At 41.9% G+C, this 25,040-nt stretch overlaps 2 protein-coding genes across 5 annotated transcripts; both read right to left on the reverse strand.

The window, feature by feature from the left end:
- Positions 1-1,512: 1,512 nt before the first annotated feature.
- On the reverse strand, positions 1,513-13,351 carry rpn2 (ribophorin II). Of its 3 annotated transcripts, none has more exons than XR_002290270.2 (18): positions 13,267-13,351; positions 11,174-11,364; positions 10,974-11,069; positions 10,704-10,879; positions 10,552-10,627; positions 10,338-10,472; positions 10,084-10,260; positions 9,886-10,004; positions 9,665-9,770; positions 8,405-8,496; positions 8,200-8,314; positions 7,853-8,047; positions 7,676-7,762; positions 4,590-4,685; positions 4,193-4,268; positions 2,322-2,451; positions 1,846-1,951; positions 1,513-1,534 (listed from the first exon to the last, which is right to left on the reverse strand). XR_002290270.2 is itself a non-coding variant. In XM_020703390.2 (18 exons), the coding sequence occupies exons 1-17, from the start codon at positions 13,277-13,279 to the stop codon at positions 1,900-1,902; spliced, it is 1,932 nt and encodes a 643-aa protein (XP_020559049.1). In that variant the 5' UTR covers positions 13,280-13,351; the 3' UTR covers positions 1,513-1,534; positions 1,875-1,899. The 3 variants fall into 3 exon arrangements, 2 of the variants coding, with proteins under 2 accessions (XP_020559049.1, XP_004069078.1); XM_020703390.2 differs by having other exon boundaries at positions 1,875-1,951; XM_004069030.4 differs by lacking the exon at positions 1,846-1,951.
- Positions 13,352-15,609: 2,258 nt separating this feature from the next.
- On the reverse strand, positions 15,610-24,241 carry mybl2 (MYB proto-oncogene like 2). Of its 2 annotated transcripts, none has more exons than XM_023955104.1 (15): positions 23,984-24,241; positions 23,612-23,708; positions 22,554-22,625; positions 21,464-21,556; positions 21,163-21,383; positions 20,077-20,209; positions 19,931-19,996; positions 19,665-19,850; positions 19,323-19,589; positions 19,107-19,249; positions 17,618-17,717; positions 17,405-17,515; positions 16,478-16,594; positions 16,262-16,393; positions 15,610-16,175 (listed from the first exon to the last, which is right to left on the reverse strand). In XM_023955104.1, the coding sequence occupies exons 1-15, from the start codon at positions 24,001-24,003 to the stop codon at positions 16,047-16,049; spliced, it is 1,887 nt and encodes a 628-aa protein (XP_023810872.1). In that variant the 5' UTR covers positions 24,004-24,241; the 3' UTR covers positions 15,610-16,046. The 2 variants fall into 2 exon arrangements, with proteins under 2 accessions (XP_023810872.1, XP_023810871.1); XM_023955103.1 differs by having other exon boundaries at positions 19,665-19,853.
- Positions 24,242-25,040: the final 799 nt, after the last annotated feature.

Genomic DNA, 25,040 nt, shown 5'->3' on the forward strand with positions numbered 1-25,040 from the left:
CTACAGGTCACCTTTAACCTTGGCCAAGATTATTTGTTCTTGCTAGAATGGGTTTGAGAAAACTGAATTGTGATAGTCACAAACAAACTAACTGAACTATAATATTAAATATGAAAGGTTTTTATTTTTTGGAGAAGTTGGCTCAGTGGTTTTCGCTACTGCCAAGAAACAGAATGGGGGATGTTTCTGTGTGGAGTTTGCATGTTCTCATACATGGGGCTTCCTCCCACCATCCAAAACATGCTTCATAGGTGAATTGGTTACTTTAATTGTCCCTAGGTGTGAATGCGAGTGTGTGATTGTGACCCTGCAACAAACTCGCGACCTGTCCAGGATGTAACCAAGATGTGTCCACGAGTGGCCGGGTTGGGACCCCAAAAAGGACAAGAACGGGTTTAGAAATCGAAAGAATGAAAAGAAAATGGATAATAATGGATTCGATTTATCTGTGCTTTTCCAGATGCTCAAAGCGCTCACAATGTGTCCATTATTCACTCACTCCTCATTCTCACTTAGTGATGGCAGAGGCGTGGCTACTAGTTCTTACCTGTCTCTGACCATCACCGGGACATTCACGCATGTTCACACACCAGTGGAGCCACGCTGGAGTTAGGGAAGTGACGCGACAGTGGAGTGGGGGGAGCAGGATCAAACCCCCCAACCCTTCGATCATTGGACGACCGGCTCAACCGACTGAACCACTGCCGTTGAATGGAACTTGTGCATAAATGGTTAAAATGGAGAGATAGTGGCAGATCACTTCATATAAAAATTAGAAGTGGTGTCCCTCAAGGCCTTGTTGCAAGACCATCTGCATTTTTCTACTTTACTTGAAATAACTTACTATTACTTTAATAGCAGATTTTCTTTCCCCTCCCAACGAGGAGAAACTACCGTACATAGATTTTATGGGGTTCTTCAGATCAGCTGAAACACAAAAGGCTACAGGAGATCTTTTAGCTATTATACCATCTCTGAAGAATGTAATTAAACTTCTGGGGAAAAAAAAGGGGCAAGGAAATTTCAGGTCACATTTTCTTTATTCCTCTGCTCCCTTACAAAAAAAAAAAAAAAAGAACAAAAAAAATTACATTCTGAATCTGCGCGGTTTATCTTTTTTCTTTTTACCAGGGACATAATCTGTATCAAACAGGAAACTACCACAGGCAATCCAAAATCTCAGTGTTACTGATGACGGCTCTGCTGAAAAATGAGTTTGTTTCCTGAGGTGAAGCAACAACAAAAGAGGAATGTACAAAAAAAAAAAAAATCCCAAATCTTATCAAAAACCACAAATAAAACCCCAGCCTATTGTCGCGCTGACATAAAAAAACAAAAAAACACACGACTAGAAGATGAAGTGCGGCGGCGGTCAGCTGTCCTGTCGTCAGCGTCCGTTCCTTTGGTGAAGCGGACAAAACTGCATTTTTTAAATTGATTTGCTTTTCCCCAATAGTCTGGTTTCACTGCAAACAAAAGACGGGTCTTGTCGGTGACTTCTTTTTAGTTTTCGGGCCGTTATTTTTTCTCCATTCTGTGAAAAACAGAAAAACAGTGTTTATTATGGGATGGATGTTTCCCAGAAGCACTTTTTAAAGGAGTGAGGCTGATCATGCGTTTAGATGCACAGAATTCCTTATTTAAATAAAAAAAAAACACACACACAAATGATGCAAAACTGATGAGTGAAGGACTTTAAAAGTGTGACTTATGAGTGTGGATGTATGGGGGGAGGGGCATACAGGCAAACCCGGATGGGGGCAGCGAGTGCACACGAGTCAGGATGAGCACCACACAACCATGCATGCTTCAGACGTGATGGGAGCGCGGTGCAGATTCTCTTACTTTAGCCTGGAAGAAGACTAATTTCTTACAAAAAAAAGGTGAGGGGGAGGGGCTTTATCGAAGACTCCTATACTTTGCCAACCTACTACTTTGCTCTGCAGCGATCCTGTAAGAGGAGACAGTGAGGCGAGGACAAAGGAGTTAAAAGAGAGACAGGCGGAAGATCTAGAACTGCAACATTGGGTTTGTTGAAAGGGTTAAACCTTAGAGAAAGAGGTGAAGCGGGATCAATTACAAGGTGACGTCTGGAGTCGGTGACAGGGGAGGAAAAATGGCTCACTCGGCTTACTCAAGAGCTCTACATATTGATGGGGAACAAATTGGCCACTCTTGCAGATCTTGTCCCTTCGTACTCTTCTGAGATTGAAATCTCTTCCTCTTTAGGTTTGAGGCTCGCCTCGTCGCCTTAAGGGAGGGGGCGCCGGGATTGAGGACTCTCTAAAAACCATTTGTTCCGACACCGTGGAGAGACGTACCTCTTGACTGCTTTCTGAGCCAGCATGCGGTTCCCGGCAAGGAAGGTTACGCCGCCGACGATTGCCAGGTACTTGAGGGTTTGAAACATGTTCAGGTGGGTCCAGTAGACGTACAGGAGACCAAGCAGAGCTGGAACGACATAGGAAAGACTGCCTTTACTGCCAGCTGCAGGAGCAAGGGGAAGAAAACTGAAGGGGAAAAAAAAAGGCATGATGGGAAAAGCAGATCTTCGTCCTTCAAACCTCTACAGGAGCGCTTGGTCTATCCAGAAAGGTTGGATTGCTTCTTCTAAGCTACGTTCACACTGCCCTCGGCAACTTATGTTCAAGTGGCCACTTCCGATGAAAGGTCTTTGTAAATGTGCATTTCGGGCTTCCGCGTTCAAACCTCTTGCTCTAGCTACACAAGTTTCGATGCCGTTTTTTTTAATTGTACATACAGAAACCATTGAACATGCTTTGCCAGTTAAACCCGGGCCATCTTTGACCTAGCAGGAATTATATTACATCAAGTCTTTTACGTAGCGGAACAGGGCTGTAAAATAGCATGAATGTCTCCCAATTGTAAGTACCTGTGCTAGTAAACAGTAGAAAAAGAAGAAGCCTCTCCCTGCCTGTCCAGTGTGAACACCATAGCGTGTTTAGCGCGTTCTTGAGCGCGCCTCACATGTCCAGTGTTTCTGTTGCTTTACACACATTTAAATCTCAAAGTTAAAACAGAGGCATCAGCATATGTGCCCCCGCCCATTTCTCCCTGTTCTCTGTATATGAGAACTGGACCGAGTGAGCGTCGCATCACCCAGAGGAAATGGCGTACTCCCAGCTCCGACAAAATGACATCAGTTCTGTCGTTTTTTCTTCGCACAACAGACGCCGCCATGTTGGAGCCAGAAACTGTCAGTGAGCAGTGTTGCTATCCAGGTGCAGCTGAGGTGCAGAGGTAGATCGTAGCAGTTTGGCTGGGGGCACGACTAATGTTTAGGTGTGACTTATATCTGATTGTTTTTTTTTAAAAGGCTCATGTGTTCCTCAACTATGGAGAGCTTCCCCCGATGGCTCCTGAATACAACACTGTATTATCCTATATTGCTGTCATTATAGGCAATGAAAATGTCAACCATGCACAATATCATGAAAACCAGACCGCTTAGAGCCATTCTTCTCTCTTTGATCCTTTTATTTCTTATATGTTATATATGCAGTGGGAAAAGCAGAGAACTGAGAGCATTTTGGTCTCAGGAGATAACCTGTGCGATCACAGAGACTTTTGCAGCCAAATGAACCATTAATAACGTGTCTGTTAATTATCGGAGTTAATAATGTGTCTGTTAAGAGGCGGTATCCGCGTACATTTGGGAGGAAACTGCCATAAAATAATTTAGCAGAAGTGGACACATTTCACAAACGAGGGGTACCGATCAGGTAGCGAGAAGCAGTGTTTGGTCTGAGTCATCGTTTCTATGGCAACCACACTCACCAATCAGGAGTGAGTCTGCCATTTAAAAGCAGGCTACACAAATTCTGTCAAACATGTTGAATGTGAGACCACATGTTTTTATTGAGGCATCTGATTGGTCAGTTTAGAACTTGAATAACTTGCACTACAGAAATAAACATTTTAAGAATATGTAAAAAAAAAAAGTGTCTGAGTATCAGCTGTTTCTTTCTTAATTGTCTATGGGATTTTGGCTTTAAACCAACGGGTACTTCCGGTTTGGAACGCCATGGGGGAGGAGTCACACAATCCAGTTCTCATATCCAGTCAATTGTTCTTTCATTAACTCCCATCTAAAACAACTTGAAAGACGGCTCAGAGTATTTCTCGCATCGACGTTTAACAAACTGAAGGAATGACAGGGAGGAGGTCTGACCTGCATGTCCGCCATGAAACAGGATGGTGCTGGGAGAGAAGCTGAAGTTGGAGATGTTTGCTCCAAGCTTTAACCACTGCAGAGGGAAAAGGGACAAACAAATACAAATATATTAGTATGCAAACCAACAATCGACACACGGATAACGTGGAACAATAACCTGTTAGTCATCAGTGGAAAACAGCACTTTTGTGATTGGAAATTGAAACGAGCTTTGTAATTAAACAGAAAAGTTCTTCATCAGAGACTCGATAAATGAGACTCAAGAGGTCAGACAGAACAACAACAAACACAAACGGAACGTGGCCATCGGCAACAACAGACAGCTTTTGTTTGTTTCTAAACAAGGTTACAGCTGGAGCTCTGCACAACAGGAAACGTGGTTGCGTAACCTCACCAGGATGAGCAGCAGCAGCAGCGGAGACAGAACCAGTCCGGTGAAAGTGTTGGAGACCACGGTTGGCGGCTTCTTCTCGGGCTCCCTGAACAGATGCTGCACACAAACCACCACAGAGATGGAGAACCAGGACTTCTTTCATTTGTGTTTTTGAGCCTAAATGATCTGCATCAAATGAATGTTAATCCTACAGAAAATGACATTTTATGTTTGGTAACATTTTTGTACATGATGTCCATTTTCTGTGTTCTGTCTTCCAGGGTCATATTAGTCCATGCAAGCTGGGCACATTAATGCATGACACTACAAATGTTGAATCAAAATACAGTTTTTAGGCTGTGCTAACCTGACTTGATGTGAAAAGTATTTGCACCCTAAAATCTGCTCACACAAATATCACATTGAGACAATAAATCACATTTTTTAAAGAGTATTAGACAATGATTTATAATGAGATTCCTTAACTAACTAGTTATAAGATATTCATTAATATTAGTAATATATTTATAAGCCTTAATAGGACATTCATTAGCATTTAAAGATGCCTTAATGTATTTTAAGTGCCGCTTAAAAAGACATTTATTAAAAGCCTTTATGAAACATTTAGAAGACATTTATTAGCATTTGTAGATGTCTTCCTAATGTCTTATTCTATGTTTTCAACAAATGCGATTCGTGTTTTAGGGGCGTCCAGTTTCACGCGGCATGTTTGGAGATTCGGCTGCAGCAGTGGGGATTGAGTGTCGAGGTGTGTACAGAGTTCAAATATCTAAACTTTGAGGAAGAATTTGTGTCTGCGACTCAACTTTGGCCCTCGACGTGCCGATTCTGGAATCAGCGGCTGGAGTCCAAAACCGACATGGAGGAGAATCTCCAGGAGAAACTTTGTTATTTTTCTCATTTGCATCGAGACCACAGTAAAGGTCCTCTAAATTTAGTCCCCGTTTTATTTCTTCCCTTCTCTGACTAATGCGGGACAGCAAGTCATAAAACTGGGTCACAGACAGACGGACGAGCTGCTGCAAATTCCACATGGTGTATCGTATAAACCATGTATTGTTTAAAATACAGATTTTGTTCCAAAAAAATGATTTACAAATATTTGTGAACGTCCAAGATCGCTGATTTGCATTCTTTACACTCCAGAAAAATTAATTATTTCTTTAAAATTCCAGAATAATGTTGGATTTTAAATATAAAAACTAAAAAATATTGTAAGCGCCACTGTCACTGGAAGTAAACACATCTTTAATCATAAAGCCAGCAACCGTTTTAGGTAGAAAAAAATGAGACCAGAGTTCAGTTTACTGAAATAAGCTTTTTTGGTTTAAACATGGTAAACAATTTGAATATAAAATAATACGGAAGTAAGAATATTACAAAGTGACGTCATGTGACCGTCAGCTAACATAGCGGAAAAGTCGTACCGGAACACATCTGTAAAAGGTTTTCTGGTATTTCCACTAAGGATGGAAAATAGTTTATAAAAGATGTTGGGGTTTTTTTGTGGAAAAATGTTGTCAGTTTAGATTAAAGGTCACCGAGGGTTTCCTAGTTGTGACTTTTTTATTTATTTCCTGTCTTTTTCTCATCTATCAACTGGAACTGTAGTCAGCAAAGCTGACGATGGAAAAACTGTGGAAAACATTTCAGGATTTTTTTGTTAAATGATCCAAAGAAACAGTGATGCCTGTTTTTTGTTTACTACTTAAGTTAACCAGGAAGTTGGCAAATTAATCTTTGAGTTTGTTTAAGGGGCAAATATCTTTTCATTCTTTCAATATCATTGTGTTTTTATCTTTTATATTTTGTTGATTCTGCCCTCCTGTTCTAAATAAGAAGGTATAAAAGATGGTGATTAAATATATATCATTTTAATTTTCATACATCCATTAAAAAGACAAGCATACATATAGCAGCCATTCAAAGGTAATATATTGAACAATGAGAATCTTGGGTTGATCTGTGAATTGTTCATCGGAGTAACAATCCACAGCCCAAAATTTTCCTCACTGCATTTTGTCACAGAGCATCACTGTACTCTCATTTGTCAGTGAAGAATCCCGAAGACGTTATTGTTTTCTGTCCTGCAGCTCCATCAGCACCAGCTCTGTCTCTGGTTCTGTGAAGAGCTCAAGAAAGGTCACAAAAATGTCCCCAAACGGGTCATTTCCTGTAGAACAAGCCAACCGAGAGGAAGTGGCCTCACCTGACCTCACACGAACCCTGCCAGTTAACCCTTCAATACCAGAGCTTTAGCTCCGCTATTTACATTATTTCGACTATCGTAGAGCTTTTATGCAATTAATGAATTTCCAGCTGTATTCTGAAGCATTGTGCTGATATGAAACCCCCAACAATAGGGACGTTTTTACGCAATCAACGTGAATCAGCGGATTCTGTCAGGAAGACAGAATCTGCTTAGCAGCAGAATTCACCGATTCCCATTGATCACCTAAAAGGTCGAGCTATGTTCACCCTGCCATCGGCGAGGCGTGTTCAAGCGGCAAATTCCAATAAAAAGTCTACGTAAAGGTGCATATATGTGTGTTTTGGGGCTTCCGCTTTGAAAACTCTTGGTTCACGCCGAGCTGTCGCATTTTTAAGACCTTTTTTTTTTGGCTCTATGTTCAAACCGCACCGCCACTGAACGTGTGTTGCCAGTTTAACCAGGACCAACTTTGACCAATCAGGAACTCCGATTTGGTAGTGACATTTGGATGGTGTCCTTTTTAATTCATGGAAGTGCCAGCTGTTAGAAAATTGATCACGGATAAGTTAATAATTGCGGTTTGTGTAGGAATTATGTGATGCCATGTTTTTCATACATCGGAAAAGAGCTGTGAAAGAAAAAACGGACGAGATTTGCACCGCTTCAACATTTTGCACCAAGCCGTTAGTTAGCACTAGTTAACCATAGACAAAGAAGTCCTTCCCTGTGAACTAAATACAAGTTCAAAAATGTGCATCTTGAATGCCCGTCTGATAGCTACAGAGTGCGTGTTATGAAGGTGTTGCAGGCGACTCCTCCCATATTTAAGGGTTAAACATGTAAATAAGCAAACCCCACAAGAATCTGCTCGTACCTGGATCTCTGGTTTGGGGATATAAAGGGTCTTCGACTGAATTGTAGCCGGGGCTTCCTCCTCCGCAAACTTCAGAACCACATCAGCCTGCGGAAACATGGAAACAGAGTTTTAGCAAAGAGCATCACACGTCAGGGGGAGAAGAACACTTCCGTTCCATCTACGTTAGACACCCACCACGTTCCACAGAATGGGGTTTTCCAAGGTGGCGTCCCCGACGATGAGGTAGAGGGAATAGGTACCAGATGTGGAGTCAAACTCTGACTTGCGCTCAGCCGTGTCCAGCTCAAACTTGTACTGGTTCTTGCTGTCGGGCTCGGCCACAAACACGACCTCCTGGCCGGTTTTGTGGTTGTGCAGCCGGACAAACGTCTGTGACGGAGACAGAAGGAAACTTTTTGCTTACACTGGCATTGTCCGAGTGACCGCGATTGTCTCGGTCAACCATTAAGCTCAGTAATAGAATAGTGGCGTGATGACAGAGGCAACTCTGAAACAATCCACGGCTGGCCAAGATTACAGACCTGGTGTGGGATGAGCTCCAGCCCGGTGTTGACGTCAACCAGCTGGAAGGACATGGCGAAGTTCTGGTGGCTGTCTGCTGTGAAGGAGCTCTTGGCTTTAGAGGGATAATCCACCCTGGATTATGAGAGCAGATGAGAGGTAAGGTGTTGTTTTACAGTCCACCGACACCCAGAGAAAAAGCCCTTTCACGGTGGGTTTTCTGACCTGGTGGTCTTGGTGCCGATGCTTTGATCTTTGTCCACCACAGAGAGGTCCATGTTGGTGACGGCAACCTCGGTGGACACCTTCACCTTGAGCTGCAGACAGAACGCACTCGATAAATGATACGTTTGTGAACAGTGGAGCTGTGCAGGTTTAACCACAACTAGGAAAAAGGAGCAGCTAGTAGGACTTGCATTGACATTGTATGAGTTTGTTTTTAAAGAACAGCTTAGAAATAATCGTAAACTTTTTTATGAAACTTTATTGAGAACAGAAAAGTGTTTAAGCAGCTCAGAGAAGATGTTGATATTTAGAAGTACCAGTCTGGAATAATGCTGCACTGAATTTACCAATCAATTTGAATGAAAAAAACTCAATTCAAAGTTGAAGCTCCTGTGAAGATGAGAGTCCATAGCAACCAATGTGAATTTTGCACGTCTTTGTCAGCCAAACATGTGTAGCGATTTATTTGTTTCTACCTTAAAGTACACAGTTTCAGAATCACATCTTCATCTTAGGGTGGACCTTAACGTTCTGCAGATTCAAGCACGTCACACTCAGTAATGAAACACCATGTGACCAGAGCAGGTGAGATGGGTTTCTATCAAAACAGAAGCAAATTCTGCTCATTTTGCTCAGAATTGAAATGAATTGGAAATTCGGGTCAGCATCTGCCATTAGTGATGTTTTAGGTAAGTCAAGTATTTGATTTTGAAAATCGTTCATGGAAAAGTTACACATTTATTTCTTTATAGTGATGAGAGAGCAAGAACAGTGCAAGTCATGTGACAGTTTTCATTCGTTTTTGAATGACCCATGTGACCAAAAAGAAATGAGGCAAAACTTACAAAAAGTTTAAGGGACCTTAACTTTTAATGCAACATTTTACTCAAAAGGTTCCACAAAAGTATAATTTTGTTTTAAAAGTGTGATTCAACCTGATAAATATGTAGCTTTTCTTATAATTGGTTGGGAAGGCTACACTGAAGCCCACTTTAGGGTTATTTAAAGGGGGTGGAGTGACGTCAACATTGACAATTAATTTTAAAAGATGAAAAATTAGTTTGAAGATGAAAGAAACTTCATCCAAAAAAAGTAGGGAAATGGTTGTGCATGAACATTTTAGCTCTACCGGCATACCACAGAGAGCCTTCTATGACCTTGATACTTTGTGCAGGACACCTGCAGGTTTTTGCCCACAGAAACCCCCCTTTCCACCCATAAGGGTAGTTGTGACTAAGGCTAAAGCAGCGGAGATCTCACCTCCACCTGATTAGCAACCAGCCGGCTGTCTCCCGTCACAGCAACAGAGAACTGGTAATACCCGCTGGCTGGCTGCTTCGCCATGAAGTTTAGCTCAAACACATCACTGCAGGACAGAAAAGGAGCTTTTATTCAAGGTTGAAGAAGCAAAACGGCATCATTTGAACAAAAGAAACCCCAGAAATAACAGACTCTTCAGCCTGAGTTTGTCGTATACGTACTCCTTCAGAATGAAAGGTGCCTGGCTCAGGACAACGCTCTTCGAGGGAACGGCGTGCGCGGATTCCAGGAGAACGCTGGCTGACCTCAAAGGTCGAGACAGGACGTCGGTGACGAGAAGCTGTAAATCAGAGACATGGGAGTTTAGAAACTCAGGGGAGCGCTGCGGTGATCCGCGACCTCCTGCGTGCCAGCTCTACCTGCAGGGTCGGCTGGCTGTGGGACACGGTGGCAGGGCCTCGAGTGTTCACGAGGACAGGAACGTGGAAGCGGTTGTTGGACAAAGCGGCGGCGGCGGTTGCGACGCTGAAGGCTTCGGCCAGAGAGTCCCAGGATTTCTTGCTGAAGATGGAGTTAACCAGCTGGATGACCTGATCCTTCAGAGGGAAGACGTGAATGTTAAAGAATAAACCCTTTAAAAAACAAAAAGGTCTTGAAAGGTTTTCTAGCATACCTCCTTAAAGGGGGGTTCGATGTCCATGTGGTCTGACAGAGCATACGCAGCCGTCACAAACAAGGCGGTCGCCTCAAGTCCTTCTTCAAACTGGAGATAGACGCCACCAAGATCATCCAGGCGAGCTGTTAGATCCTGAAGAAGCGCAAGATCCCACTTTTTAGCCCTAATAATAGGGATAACAGCACCACCTAGTGGACAACGTTCAACTTACCTCAATTTCCTCCAAAATTCCTCCAAGTTCTGCCTGCTGGGAAAGGCGAGACGCTGTTTGGAGCGCCAAGGTGATGCTGTCCAAAGAGAACAGGGTTTCATATAGATTCTGGAACACCAGAGGTTCTCCTGAGCTGCAGGGTTCATACTCACGCCACAACGTTGTCCTCCTTGTTGATGCGAGCTGTCAGGGCACCGACAACCTCCTGCGACGCAAGGGGAAGCCCCAGAGAACTGAGCGCGCTCACGGCCCGGTGGATCTGTGTCATGGACGAGTCTTCGCTGACCACAGCCAGGAGGATGTCACGGGTTTCGTTGGAAACAGGGATCTAAAAGTTTAAAAACAAATCAAAAAGATTTCTTGAATTTTCGGCAGCTTCACATTTATAAAGGGAAGAGGAGGGTGAAGGGAAATGTCTGTACTTCGCATCCTGAAAGGGCTTGGCTGGTTTCAGCAGCAAAGAACAGAGAGTCGACGCTGGTGGGATCGAGCTGGGATTTCAGGAACTGACATACTTCCTAAAACATTAAAATAAACAAACTGTAAGAATCAACCTTTAGCATTTCTAAAAACATAAACCAAAATGAATGGTGTAAAGGTAAAAAAAAAAAAAAATTCTCACTTTGTGATCAGGAACAGCTGCTTCAATTTTACTGAGACCAACCACAGAATAGTACGCTGATTCAAGGTCGCTGAAGGGTCGGCCCAGGAGGTTCTGCAGCCGAGCCACGTCAGACTGGGAAAGGTAGTGCGACGGTGTGACTGCCTGAGCTCCACCAAGAACCAGGCCGAGGAAGAACAAACCGAGCAGTCCTGAAGAAAGAAAACCAAGAGTCACCTCCAAAACTGAACTAAGAGCCAGAGGATCTCAGCAGCAGCTCTTTAAAGAGAAAACAGGCAATTGTCTCCTAATTCCACTCCTAATTTTTAAAGACTCACTCCAATGAAAATGGTGTTTTTGACGTGTTCTTGTGCCATTTTTCTGATGATGGAGAACATGTGTAAAGAAAATTAAGCTTAAATTTGTATTTCTGAGTATTTCTTTATTCTGATCGTTGTGGATCAAGAGCAGGCGAAAAAAGGTTGCTTGAAAAACAGACTGCATTTGTGAAATGAAAAAGCCACAAGATCCCTGCTCCAAGCTCTCAGCAACAGGGGAGGGAAGTGGAGGGACAGTCCCGCCCACAACTCAGAGGGGAATTTCGAATGAATTCCGGCTGCTCTGCAGTAACTATGTCCTGGAAAACTACACAAGTTTTTGGATTTTGCCAAAAAACAGCACAATCGTAATAATAGCTCTGGGAACCCTTTTAAAAATTAGATCAAACAATGATCAGAGTGGGTTTGTAAAGTGTTTTTTTATTTTTATTTATCGTCTTCTTAAAAATGTGCCCTTGTAGATTTTTTTAGCCATATAAAGTAGTTCGACATTAATACATTTCAGAAGTCGTTTTTTTTTTTTGGGTCAGCTTATGATGGTTCAACCACGTATGGGGAAGCCCATACATGGTGGAAAAAATAGTATGCAGAGTTTAAAAATGTTTTATAGTTTTCTTAACTTTATTTTTTGAAACATTTCTATTGACTTTGTCGTGATAGTTTGTTCTTCCAATCTTTAATGTAGTTTTTTGATGCAACTGCATCGATTTATTAATGCAAGCTGCATTTAGGTTCACAACAAAGCTGAAAATGTTCAGCTTCTTTAAAGTTCTTGCAGTTCTGTAAGGTTAAAAAAATGAGTGGCATGGGTGTCTGCAGCCATTTTTATGATCCATTTCTTTCCAAAATTAACACAGGAATCAAGGTATAACACTTGGCTAAGAGTTACACAAAAATAAAACACGAGACTTTGTAATCCTTGATGTTGGAAAAATTGAAATAAGCAAATAACAATTTAATATTTCCAGTCACGAATTTTGGTGCACGGACATGCGTTGAAAATCTAGAATATTTAAGAAAACTGTCATATTTATTTAACTAATATTTTCACATTTCTATTCACAGAAGGAAGCAGCTCTGATTACCCCTTTGCATGACTAAAAATTTGTTCAGATGTCAAATTAAAACAAAAATAAATAAAACAGAGGTATATCACACGTATTATTTCTTGCAGCAATGATACTAAACCTTAAAAACACGATTTAAACATATATTCTATAACAATAGTTGAATATTTAGCAAAATAGCTAACTTTGCAGACAATTTAAAATTTTCCAAATAAATACAATAATTGGGGGGGGGGGGTGATTATTTGAACAATGCTGAGTTATTCAGCAAGGACCACAATAAGCGTTGTAAAGGAAAAATCAAAGTCAATTAGAAAAAAGCAAAGATTTACTAATAGCTTTAGCCTAGTGGAGTGAGGAACACCTTTCTCTGAAATTTTGACTTTTAGTTTTTAAGTGATATCCCTATTTGGTGGCAAAAAAACAAACATTTTTCCTAAAATGAAATAAAATAAAATAAAGAATAATAAAAAAAGAATCGGTTGTTTAATATTTTCTTTTTTAGTTGAGGTATTTCATTGACGCCTGCTTGCTAACAACCGGTAGAGCTCGGAAGCTAGCGTGACTAAAGACGACCTCCGCAAGAATTGACAGCTATTTTTGAAGTATTCTGCACCTAATTGTTTAATAACGAACCCCATAACCCAAATCAATCGGAAAATGTAAACAAATGGCTTTATTTTACAAAAATTCGAATGAGCACACTCACTGAACGGGTCCATGTCGAGCAGCCTAATGCAGCGTCACCAAAAACCACGAATACTTCCGGTATCTCAAGCTGTCACGAGAAGGATCATTTCCGGGTTAGATTTCAGAATAAAAGCTACTAGTGTCATTTACAGTTATGCATAGGTTTGGCAATAGTAATATTGTATTATATGTTTGTAACCTTTTACAAACATATTAGATTGCCAACACAAATACGTAATTAATAAAAGTAGGATTCATTTTCATTTTTCAGTATCTTTATAAATAATAACATGTTTCAATATGTAAATGTGTGTGTTAGTCTATTTCAGGGTTCACCAACCTTTTTGAGACCGAGGGCTATTTCATGGGCACCAAGTGGTATGAAGGGCGCCACTAAAAACCTCCTAGCCCCCCCCCCCCCCCCCCAAAAAAAACAACACAATTTGAGGACTTCCTTTTGTGTGCCCTATTTTTATTTGCTCATTTTACACACAAAAACATGCATGAATTTTCTAGACTCGTATTACAGGGGGGGTCAAACTCAGTTGCAGAGGGAGCCTAATTTCAAAACAGACTTTAGGTTGCAGCCGAACAAGATAAATATTTATTGAACACACTAAAGCTAAACTTTTAAACCTTTAAAACTTTAACTTAATTTTAACTTTTTAAACATAAATGTAAATAAAAACAGACAGGAATATTAATCCTCACATTAATGGATTACTCAACCACCTCAACCTATTCTCAAAATCTTTACATTACATGAATCATAAGAATGTCCAGAAATTGTGTAATTTATTTGATCTATTTAAACTTTTGTAATAGACCCTTACTTTTAGTGATTATTTTGTAAGTTATATTTGTTTACATATTTGGGTTTTCTTTGTCTACCTTTATCTCAGAATTGATATTGTTGTCATTGACAGACATGCGGTGGTTGTTTGTTGAATATTTGCTTCAATAAAAAAAAAAAAAAGATTTTTTTTTGGGTGCATTCCCTGCGGGCGCCACAAGGGGTGCTCGCGGGCGCACTGGCGCCCGCGGGCACAGGGTTGGTGACCCCTGGTCTATTTAGTATATCATGAATGCAAGTTACATACTCCTCAAAGAGCATCAGCTCTTGTGCTTCTTGATCTGAGTGCAGCCTTTAAAACCTCCAAACTGCTACAAATCTGTCTAGACAGCATGGAGAGTCAGTGGGAATATCACAGATCACAGATTGGCTTTACAACAGACAGATTACCTGTTCACGGTGTACCCTGCCTCTACACAACAGTAGCTGGGATAGGCTCCAGCAGCCCCATGACCCCAAAATAGGTTCAGCAGGTTTGGAAGATGGTTGAAGGGCACAGATGGAACAGATTTATACTTCATCATGGTGGCAATATTGTTTCTATTTGTTTTCATTAATCTAACAGTCTCTATGTCATGCAGAGGAACTCAGGGTTCAATTATCGAACCTTTGCTGTTCAACTAATATATGAATTTTCTGAGTCATTTCATGTGCACTAATGAATCATGAATAATATCTGTTATGGAGATCACAGTCAGTCTTATGGACATGTCACCAAGCCACCACGTTTTTCGAAACAAGAAGAATCCAAGAGTGATGTAACGGAAGAGCTAACTTTTCAAGGACTCGCATTGTGTTTTTATCATGTTTTTGTGTAATTCTTCTGATGTTGGAGGACATATATAATTAGAAGCAGGATTAATATTGGATGTCTGAGTGTTTCTTTATTCACATTGTTGCAAATAAGGAGACGACAAAAAAATGCAGTTTTAAAAAGATCATACTTGTAACGTAGAAAATACACTGGGTGGGTCACAAGCTCCCTGCTTCATTCTAATTCATCCACTTGTAGTCAACTACATTCATGTCTTTGTTTTCCTCACAGGGTTGCTCCGTGCCAGTTGTCCCGCCCACAACTGAAATGGTCTTAATGAACTCCTGCCGCTCTGCAGAAACTGTGTCCCAGAAAACAACAAAGGTTTTCTAATTTTGCCTAAAACTGCATATTTACAATTAAGAGTGCTGGGAGCGCTTTGAAAATAGATCAGAAGGTGACTGGAATGGGACTTTAAGAAATCAATCTTTGTCATAAAAGACTTAAGACCTTAGACTTAGACACCAGAACTAAATCAGTTTTTAAGCATCTCAAAAACACAGCAAAACTCGAGAAGTTTCATGGTCTGGATGAGATTCAAGAAAAGCAGTCATGCCTTTTCTCCAAAATTCTGTTAGAAAGATGCAGCTCAGATCACTTGTCAGAAAGAAAGAATGACATCACTGCTTCAAAACTCAATTTAACAGTTGAGGTTTTTCATAGATTTCGAATCATTGTATGAAGCCCACAAGTTTGTTCCTGAAGCATTTATTTGCATTGAACATATTATTGTTATTTTCTTATTTAAAAATACACAGAATATTTACAATGACTTTATAAAACATTGTTGCAGTCGCATCAAAATTCTGCAGGAACAGGAATACGTGAGCCCTATTTAGACAAATCTGAAAGAACTCTACAGTCACCTAGCGTAAACGCAGCTCTTCTGCTGAACTAGAAATTACCTCCAGACTCACAAGACCATGACAACCACCTATTTGATCAAGTTTTTACCCCTGATCTTTTGTAAACATTCTTTTTTATTCTTTTCTCAAAACACTAAATTGGCATCCGTTCTGTCAGCTGAGCCACGAGGCTGTAGTCTGATTCCCGCCCCCCCCAAAACATTACTAACTCTAAACCGTTTTCTTTACTACAATCAAAGAACATCAAGAAAAGTCTTCTGGAGGGGTCAGGACAGGATCAGAGCCCGGTTGGGTGGATGATTTTTCAGGGAGCGAAGGTAGCGCCTGGCTTTCTCCGTCATGATGAGCTGGTCTTTGGTTTGTCCACAAACAACCTTCTCCCACTCTTTGGACATCTGGGGGAGAAAATAAGCATAAAATGAATCATGATTCTCTTTTTTGTTTTGTTTTTGTAAACATTCTCCAGTAAGTGAGGACTTACAGGAGCGGGGGGCACTGGAGTGGGAAATATGGCGCTGTCGCTGGGCCCCAGCAGGAAGCCCTGATCAAGGATGTTCTCGCGCCGTTTGCTGCAGAACGACGAGGAGTTCAGAGAGACGAGAATGGGTTCTTCCTGAGGCGAGACCACAAGACGGAGCAAAGAATGAGCATCGGTTGAACCTGCATGGATGACATAACTAGTGTGCGCAGGCTTCACCGTCATGCTGAGTCTGACGTCAGGCCTCATGGACTTGCGTTTGGACGAGTGCCCCAGCTGACAGTCCATGACGTCCAGAGCCAGAGATTTCCGCACTTTCTTCATAGGAGGACGATGCTGATGCAGAGAATCCAAGAAGCAAAGGGAAAGATTACTTTTACAGCAGCTTAATTTGTTTTTTTTTCTATTAACTCACTTGAATTTGACCATTTATATTTCCCAAAACTGAAAACCACAACCAAATATTTTAATCCATCAGATTTTTTTCATCAAATATAAAAAACAGAAGCCCGTAAGCAGCGTAGTGAGACCCCGCCCTCAACGCCCCCTTTTGACCTGCCCTCACTTGCTGAGCAGCTGCTACACAGCCCTCACTCCATCCCCCTGCTGCTGCCACTTTGGTCGGAGCTGCATGAAACAGCTCAGTTGCATGAAACTGTTGGATTTATCTCCATAGCAACTATTTAACTTTTTGGTTCCTTGGGGATAAGGAACATGTCCAAGTAATTTTTAGAAGAATCGACTAAAGTAAATTTCTGGATTTCCTTGCCGACAGAGTTTTTTTTTTTTTTTTTTGCTAAGCACATCCACATTTTTAATTTTTTCATATTGTTTGTTATATCATTTCGTTCAGCTTCAGCCAACAACTAATGGATTGAATTTTTACAATATCCCGGTAAAAATGTTTGAGCAACAGGGGAAAGGGATCTTTGTGAGCTCGCCACGGAATTTCCAAGTAGTTGCCCAATGATGCTTGAGGAGTTAGGAGGCGATAGATGGAAATCCCAAAAATGAGTATGAGTATACATTTGTCGCTGGTCCAAGGTGATTTATTTATTTTAAAGTCTGAATAAGCACCAGTTTTTCTGCCACAAGAAAAGAATTCTAAAAGTGAATGAAGTTTGCGTGAATCTTTTTTCAATCTACCATCATTTTGCGTTTCTGATCAGGTGGAGTTGAGCGCACGACAACCAGCTCCATCCCAGAATCCCTCAGGATGACCTCGTTGATGTCGTCTTCCAGGTTTGGAGTTTGAGGCTAAGAAACAAACAAAAAAAAAAAACAACAACATTTAAGTGAATACGGAAATGTTTTTAATAAATGAAAGTAAAACCCAACAGAAACAGGTTGTGCTCCCACCAGCGGCTGCAGGGGTCCGTACTTCTCCAGAGCATTTTTGAACGGGGTTGGAGTTCGTGGCGTCGTGCAGAGCTCAGACTTGTGGTTTGGAGTAACAAACCTAAACAACAACAGAGTAAATAATCAGACCCCAAAAAGCCCTTTAATTCATATAACTGTGTATTTTGAGATATTCTGAATACATTTTCCACTTTGAAGCTTCATTCACCACCCCCCCCCCCCCACCCCCCTCTCAGCGACGCGCGTTCAAGTTCCCACTTCCAATGAAAAGTCTATGTAAATGTCCGGCTTCCGCTCTCAAAACTCTTTTCAGGCTCTATGTACAAAACGTGCATCCACTGAACGCCTGTTGAAAGTTACACCAGTTGAACTTTGACCAATCAGGGGACTAGATTTGGTCGTGACGAATGGATGGCGTCCGTTTTAATCCATGAAAGTACCAACCGTTTGAAAACTGCTCACAGAGGAGAAACGAGTAACTGCGGTTTGGGCCCGGACTGACTTATATGACACCAAGTCTGCTAAAAGAAAACGGCAGGAGCAACATTCAAGAGATTTGCTCCGCTTCGACCTTTCACACCGACAATGACTACATGCACAAGTATCCGGTAGCAACATTCCAGTGTGAACACCATTTGCTAAAAGTATGTTCAAGAATGCGTGTTCTTGAAGAAACGTCACATGTCTGGTGTGAATGTTGCAATAGGAGTTACACCAAAAACACAATATGCTTTATTGGGATTTTGCGCTTTATTCTTTCCAGTTTTTATTTTATTTTCATCAATCCCGTCTCATTTATTCTATTACATTTGAAAAAACTCCAGTAACCCAAATCAATGCTCCCTTAAAGAATCGGGTTGCCTGTCTACGACCCTCCGCAAGCCTGGACATACAGGAGAACCTGTATGGGTGCATGTGACACCACCACGCATGTGATGCGTGTTCATATGGCGGAGTGTCACTACCTGTGACAGACCATGGCCGCCGCCTGTTGTTGGAAGAGACTCGGTGTAAAATGTCGAAAAATGTCAAAAATCTTGTTCCAGGCTATTTTTTCCCCAGCTCTACTCCAATTTCTGAAAGACTTGGTGTGATAGAATTCCGTCCAGAAACAAAAGGCAATTATTAATTTTTCCTTCATGATTGGCACTTCAGTGAATCAAAAGGGACGCCATCCATTCATAACTACCAAATCCTAGTCCCTGATTGGTCAAATTCAACCCGGTTTAACTTTCAACAGGTGTCCACTGAACGCAGAGCCCGAAAACGGTTTTAAAAACGTGTGTAGCGATGCGTGAAAGCGAAGGCACCAAGCGCCCGTTTACATAGCCTTTTCATTGGACGTGGTTGCTTGAACGCGCGTTGCTGGGGGCGTTGTGAACGCAGCTTCAGGCATAAGGTCTGCTGCCGCCGCGCACCCCGACTCCAACAAACCAGGAGGTTCAATGAAATCACATCTACAGAAAACGCTGCAACCAGGCCGACTCACAGAGAGTTTTCTTTCTGAGTGAGCGGCGTCTTGTCGCGCTGCAGTGGCGTGGTGACGATGGCTTTCTGGCTGCACACGGGTGTGGACGTGAGGGAGGGGTTCTCCAGGTCATGAGTGTCCTGCTTGGTCCACATGTTCAGGAACTGGAAAGACGAACTGCGTTAAACGGAGGCACCGAAAATAGACTTTTCTGAGTTTTTTTGTGTTGAGGCCCACCTGAGAGGGAGAGAACGGCAGGTGCTTGACGGGGGTGTTTTTGGGCGTCATGGTGGTGTCGGGAGACAAGGCCACCCGCCTCCGGTGGCGGCAGGTGAGGATGGAGGGCGGCGTGATCCCGCCTGGAGAGATGGGGATGAGCTCTCCTTTGCTGCCTTTGCTCAGCTCCTGCAGAGCGCTGCCCTCCAGGCGGAACTGGTGGCGCTCTGGACTGGGACTGTCCTCTGGAAGGTGGAACTCCGCCAAGTTGCACCACCCGTCCAGATCCTTCAAACAGAAGTTTCCTTGCTTTTGTCCTCTCAAAGGTGGCAATCTCAAGTATTTACAAACAGTTGATCTTACCCCGTCCACCAGGTCCAAAACCTCCTTCAGAGCCGGGCCTGTGGGGGAGAGGAAACCAGAACCATCCACCACCCAGCTGCCACAGCTCATTTCTCCGTCCGTTTTAGGGCTCAGGCTGTCTTTCGGTGAGGGGGCGGCGTTTAGTAGCTTGGTTTCACCCGTGTTCTCTGCAGCGGTTTCCTGCGTCTGCTGCGGAAACATCACGCATCAAGGTGAACTGAACGTAAACCGTGAAGAGTCACGAACGGATTCAATCGGCCGCTCACCGAGGCGCCTTGGGGTTTCTGCTCCTCCTCCGTCTCCAGAGCTTCCTGGGAGAAGCTAGCCGTCGTCTGCGTGAACATGAAACAAAACCTTCAGTTGATTGGAAATGAGTTACCGGAAACAAGCGTTTGAGGAGATCTTCACCCACCGGCACGTCTTTACCGATACGAGCCATCATGTCTTCCAGCTCGTTGGCTCCCCACACCTCGCCGGCGTAGAAGCCCATCTCCAACTTGCGCTTGATGGTGGAGTTCCAGTGGTTCTTCACCGCGTTGTCCGTCCTGTTACCACAAATACCACATGGATACTTGGAAGTTTCCAAACCCAGAAATCTGCAGGGGTTTAGTCAATGTTTTGTCATTCTTTCGACTACCGTAACTCTTCCACCGCTTACGCAATTCGAGACTTTAAAGAGGATTCTGAACATTCAAGTTATAAATGGGCCAATCAGGTGCCTCAATAAAAATGTGCACGTCAAACGTTTGACAGATTTTGTGTCGCCAGCTTCAGAGTGGTAGGGGCGTGAAGTAGGGCTGCACTGCAACTTTCAATTTATGAAATTAGTGATCAACACAATACGACTCGAGTTACATGAACAAACAGCCAAAGAAAAACCAATTACTATTTCACTGCAACTCTTTGTTAAAAACAAAAAAAAAAAGTCAACATAACTTAATTTAGACTCCAAATGACCCACGGGCTCCACCTGATTGGCCAAATGCGCATTGGATTCGTTAAATACTTTAAGCTGCCATGAGGTTGTTTCATCGAATGTAAAGGTAACGATTTAGTCTTTTGCAACACTCGTCTCGCACAGGCTGATATTGTGATGGCGATACATTTGTGTAGGCCTAGCGGGGACTTCCAACGAGCTCGCTCCTGATTGGCGAGAGCGGCTGACTCAGACTAATCACTCCTCATTGGCGACGTCTGATTCCAACATGGCGGCCTTGGTATTGTAAAAAACTGGTGACTGAATTGACCTCATTTCGCTGGAACCAGTAAGCCATTTTCTGTGGGTGACATCACGCTCACTCAGTCCAGTTCTCAAATACAGACAATTTTTCTGAAGCGGAGAAAAGCAGCTTGGAGCTGTTATGCAACACTTTACGTTAGTATAGTAATCCACCGATTCAGGTTGAGCGCATAAATAGTCAAAGTGTTACGGTACGCCCAAGAATGTGTGTTATTAAGGTGTCGGCGTGGACATCTGCAGGGCTAAAGGGTTAAGAACCTTCCAGGGAGGAGCTTGGCGATTTCAGCCCAGCGGTTTCCCAGCAGGCAGTGAGCCTTGTAGATGATCAGGTCCTCCTCGGGCGTCCACGACGACTTCTTCACGTTAGGATTGAGGTGGTTGTGCCAGCGCTCCCGGCACTGCTTCCCCAGTCTGCCCTTGAGATGCTTTGCCACCAGAGCCCACTGTTTGTTGCCATAGAGACCCACCAGCTCTATCACCTGCAGGATTAAAAGGACATCACATTGAAAAACATCCAAACTGATCCAGAACGTGACTTGCTAATTGAATGGCAGCTTACCTTCTCGTCTTCCTCTTTAGTCCACGGACCTTTAACCAGCTCGGGATCCAAAACCTTAAACCAGCGGTGCTGACACTGGTTCTCCGAGTGGTTCTGGACCAACAGAACAAGCGTCAGGTTTGGAAAAACGTCCTAACTAAACCTCTGATCCCGATCATCTCCAGATCAATCCCAACATGTTTGTCACCAAAACAGTACTTGCAAAAAACGATATTGAAATAATTGTTAACCTTTTCTTCAAAAAAGACAAACAATTGTTTAAAGTACTTTAAAAAGCAGTTTTCTTTCTCTCTCTACAGGATTTGAAAAACCAAAAAAAATGTTTTTTTCTGAAATATATGTAACTTTATTTTTTGCTGCAGGTTTGTCCTTGTTCTTTTGTCATCAGAAATAATGTGCAGATTAAATCCTCTCACCTTAAATTTTTTTCTGCAATTTGAAGGAATTTTTATAATTTTAAGTCTTTTAATCCCAGATTTTTAGTGCAAAAAAAGTTTAAACAAACAAAAAAAACATCAAGTCACCCAACTTTGACAAATCCAACATTCGGTTTACCAAAATCCTACAAAAGGGGATTCTCTTCTTTGGGAAAATTTGAACTAGGATTAAACTCTAAATGCTTTATAAAAGGGAAAACTGAATATTAAAACTGCCTACGGTAATCGCTGAAACTTGGTTTTATATTTTTAAGTCTGAGCAATAAAAGTGTTGGATAATTGCAAGAAAACATTTCAGTGAAAGAAATCATAAAAGCAGAGGCGGAGCTAGAAGATTTTAAAGGGGGGGTGGAAGACTTTGAAAGGGTGGCAACAAGAACTTTTTTTTAAAATAATTTTTTTTAAAATTATTTTTGCAATACTTAAAGAAGCTAGTATTTATGATTTCTAAACCTATGAAAATAATGATTATCATATCAACTCAAATATTAGGAGGCTAAGATTTATGCAGGGGGGGGGGGGGGGTGCCCCCTCTTGCCCGCCTGTAGCTCCGCCCCTGTATAAAAGTAAGATTTCGTAAATTTGTATAAATCAAAGTTCCTGCAGTGCAACACAAAGTGATGATCAGACAGATACGCCCCTATTAGACCTACAGGGAGGTGGCTGCAGATTCGTTTCCAGTCATTTGTCCCCAGTTTTTGAACCAGACCTTTGAGCTTGTCGTCCTGCAAAAAACAAACAAACACAAATCATTTTTGTTTTACGCTGCAAAACCACGAGGGCTACTATATCAGTGTTTTTCAACCAGTGTGCCGTGGTGCCGGGGGAGATGGTCTGGTGTGCCGTGGGAAATTGCCCTCATTAACTGATCTAAAAAGATTTCCCAACTCCAGGATAACAGCTCTTTGTTCATCCAAACAGGCCCTGATAAAACACTGAGTAGTTAGGAATATGAAAGACCATAAAATACATTTTTCTTTGTGTTTATTTGATTCTATTAAAGACATGTTGATAAGAATGACGGTACCGTGATTTAGCCGCAGCTACAGTTGTATAAGGAATAGTCCCGCCCCTTTAACTGTCTCCACCAATCATTCTTGGAGGCTCAATCACACGTCAACAGTCTGACCAATCAGAAGTGGTTAAAGTCTTCACTTCCTTGTTCCGATTCTGCTCATAAAGTCTCTCAGTTCCAACAAAAATATCAGCTAAAGCTCGTCTTTAGCGGTGCAGCTTTCCACAGAATCTGGTATCAGACCGTGGAAAAAGTGGACAAAAGAATGAAGCTCAGAGACGCTAGTCTTTCTGCGTTCTGCGGCTGTTTGCACTACATCTCCCATGATGCATTGGGTTAAAGTGACAGCGTCTTAGCGCAGAATGAGTCGTCCTTGTTAAACGTCTTGAAACCACAACGAAAACAGATCAAACAGTTTTTAAATCTTTTAACTTAACTTTTATTACATCTTTTAGAAAAAAAACAGCTGCAACTTCCAGCTTTTTCTGCCACAATTGTCACAAAAATGCATGTGAGATTGCGGAGGGGCTGTAGTAGATCAATACAGACTGACTATAAGTTTTTCCTTTTTTCTCTCACATTTTTGGATGCTGGTGTGCCGCAGGATTTTTGTCAAGGTTAAAGTGTGTCGTGGCTCAAAAAAGGTTGAAAAACACTGCACTAGAATCACAGGCCCCACTCAGGGTGAACTTTTACCTCCTCCTGCGTCCATCTGACCTTTACTTTCCCTCCATCCCTGAACTCCGTCAGATCGGTGTCCGTGTCCGGATGCGCGGCCTCCTCCCCGTCCTCCCTGCCGGGACACATTAAAGAGGTTGAGATTTGACCCTAAAGGCGCCGAAGAAAGACCGGATCCGCGGGATTGCGGCTCAGCTTTACTGACAGGAAGCAGTGATCTGGAAAAGTACCGGCGGTGATTCTGGTCGGAGTTTGAGCCAAGTCCGGAAAAAAGGCGGCAGTCAAAGTCCGCGCAAACTCCCCACAACCCGATCGGAGCAGAAGTCAGCTCATCAGATGCAACATAAACAAACAAGCAAACTTAAAAGCAAACAAAAACACGGATCTTACCCGCGCGGCCACGATGACATTTCCCACTGTTATTTGGGTCAAACGTGGACTTCACCGGGCTGGGCTGCAGGTGTTTGCGGGAAAAACCTGCAGGTGACACGGCTGGGTCGTTGCAGGATGTCCAGTTCTGACGAAAGAACCTCGACTGCAGTTATAATAGAGCCGGGAAGCCACAGCTAGAGGTAGGCGCGAGCTTCGTCCGCGCGCCGCAATTTCTATCTCGCGCCCTTCTCCGTACTGCTGACTCTCAAGTGACGTAGGTGCTCCGTAGATCTGCGCAGAAGGCTTCAAACCTCTATGGATGACCTTCAAAATAAAATGTTAAGACGCTTTATAATAAAATAAATGTAATGTTTGGTTGATTCAAAATGGTTTTTAATTAGGTGCTGTAATTAAGATTTATAAAATAAATAAATAATAAATAAATAATTTAAAATATAATAATAATAATAATTATATAGACAAAAAAATACAACATAGAATTGAAAAAAAATGATATAGACAAATAAATGAATGAAAATATTGAAGCAAAGATACATTGTCCTAAAAGAAATAATTACACTACAAAACCAACTTAAAAATAAAAGAGCCAAACTAACTTAACTAACTAACTAACTAACAAATAAATAAATAAAGCTAGAAAAATAATAACCCAAAAAGTTAAATTTAATCTAAAACCGGAAAACAGTTAAAAAAAATAATGAAAAGGTTAGTTTTAAATGAATCAGTATATGAATATATAAAATATTTGTGAACTCTTCTTATAAGCTAAGATAAAATGATTAGTCAATAGTTAGGTCTTTTATGATTGTTGCGAGTTGAAGGTAAACATTGTTCATCTTATAACTTTTCTTTTAAGCTCAATCTTCTCAATCTCAGTAAAAATTTGGATAGAACAGTTCTCATTAATTAAGATCAGCGAACAGCTTCATTTAGGCCTGTAATTTAATTTGACTTTTAAAGTTTACTTGTAATTTTGATTTCACATAAGAAAATTAAACAAAATTCAAATATTTGGATTAGAAAATGGTTTATTTAAAGCAATCAAATAAGAATA

The sequence above is a fragment of the Oryzias latipes genome, chromosome 5 (genome assembly GCF_002234675.1).
Source record: "Oryzias latipes chromosome 5, ASM223467v1".
Classification (NCBI taxonomy): Eukaryota; Metazoa; Chordata; class Actinopteri; order Beloniformes; family Adrianichthyidae; genus Oryzias; species Oryzias latipes.

Coding starts and splice junctions, on each gene's coding strand:
- rpn2 (XM_020703390.2), bottom strand. Junction 7,763..7,852: donor ACCCCATTCTGTGGAACGTG/GTGGGTGTCTAA, acceptor ATGTTTCCGCAG/GCTGATGTGGTTCTGAAGTT. Junction 4,686..7,675: donor TCCCCAAACCAGAGATCCAG/GTACGAGCAGAT, acceptor GTTTGTGTGCAG/CATCTGTTCAGGGAGCCCGA.
- mybl2 (XM_023955103.1), bottom strand. CDS start 24,003: ATGTCATCGTGGCCGCGCGG. Junction 19,854..19,930: donor AGAAACCCCAAGGCGCCTCG/GTGAGCGGCCGA, acceptor ATGTTTCCGCAG/CAGACGCAGGAAACCGCTGC. Junction 16,394..16,477: donor ACGTCAGACTCAGCATGACG/GTGAAGCCTGCG, acceptor GTCTCGCCTCAG/GAAGAACCCATTCTCGTCTC.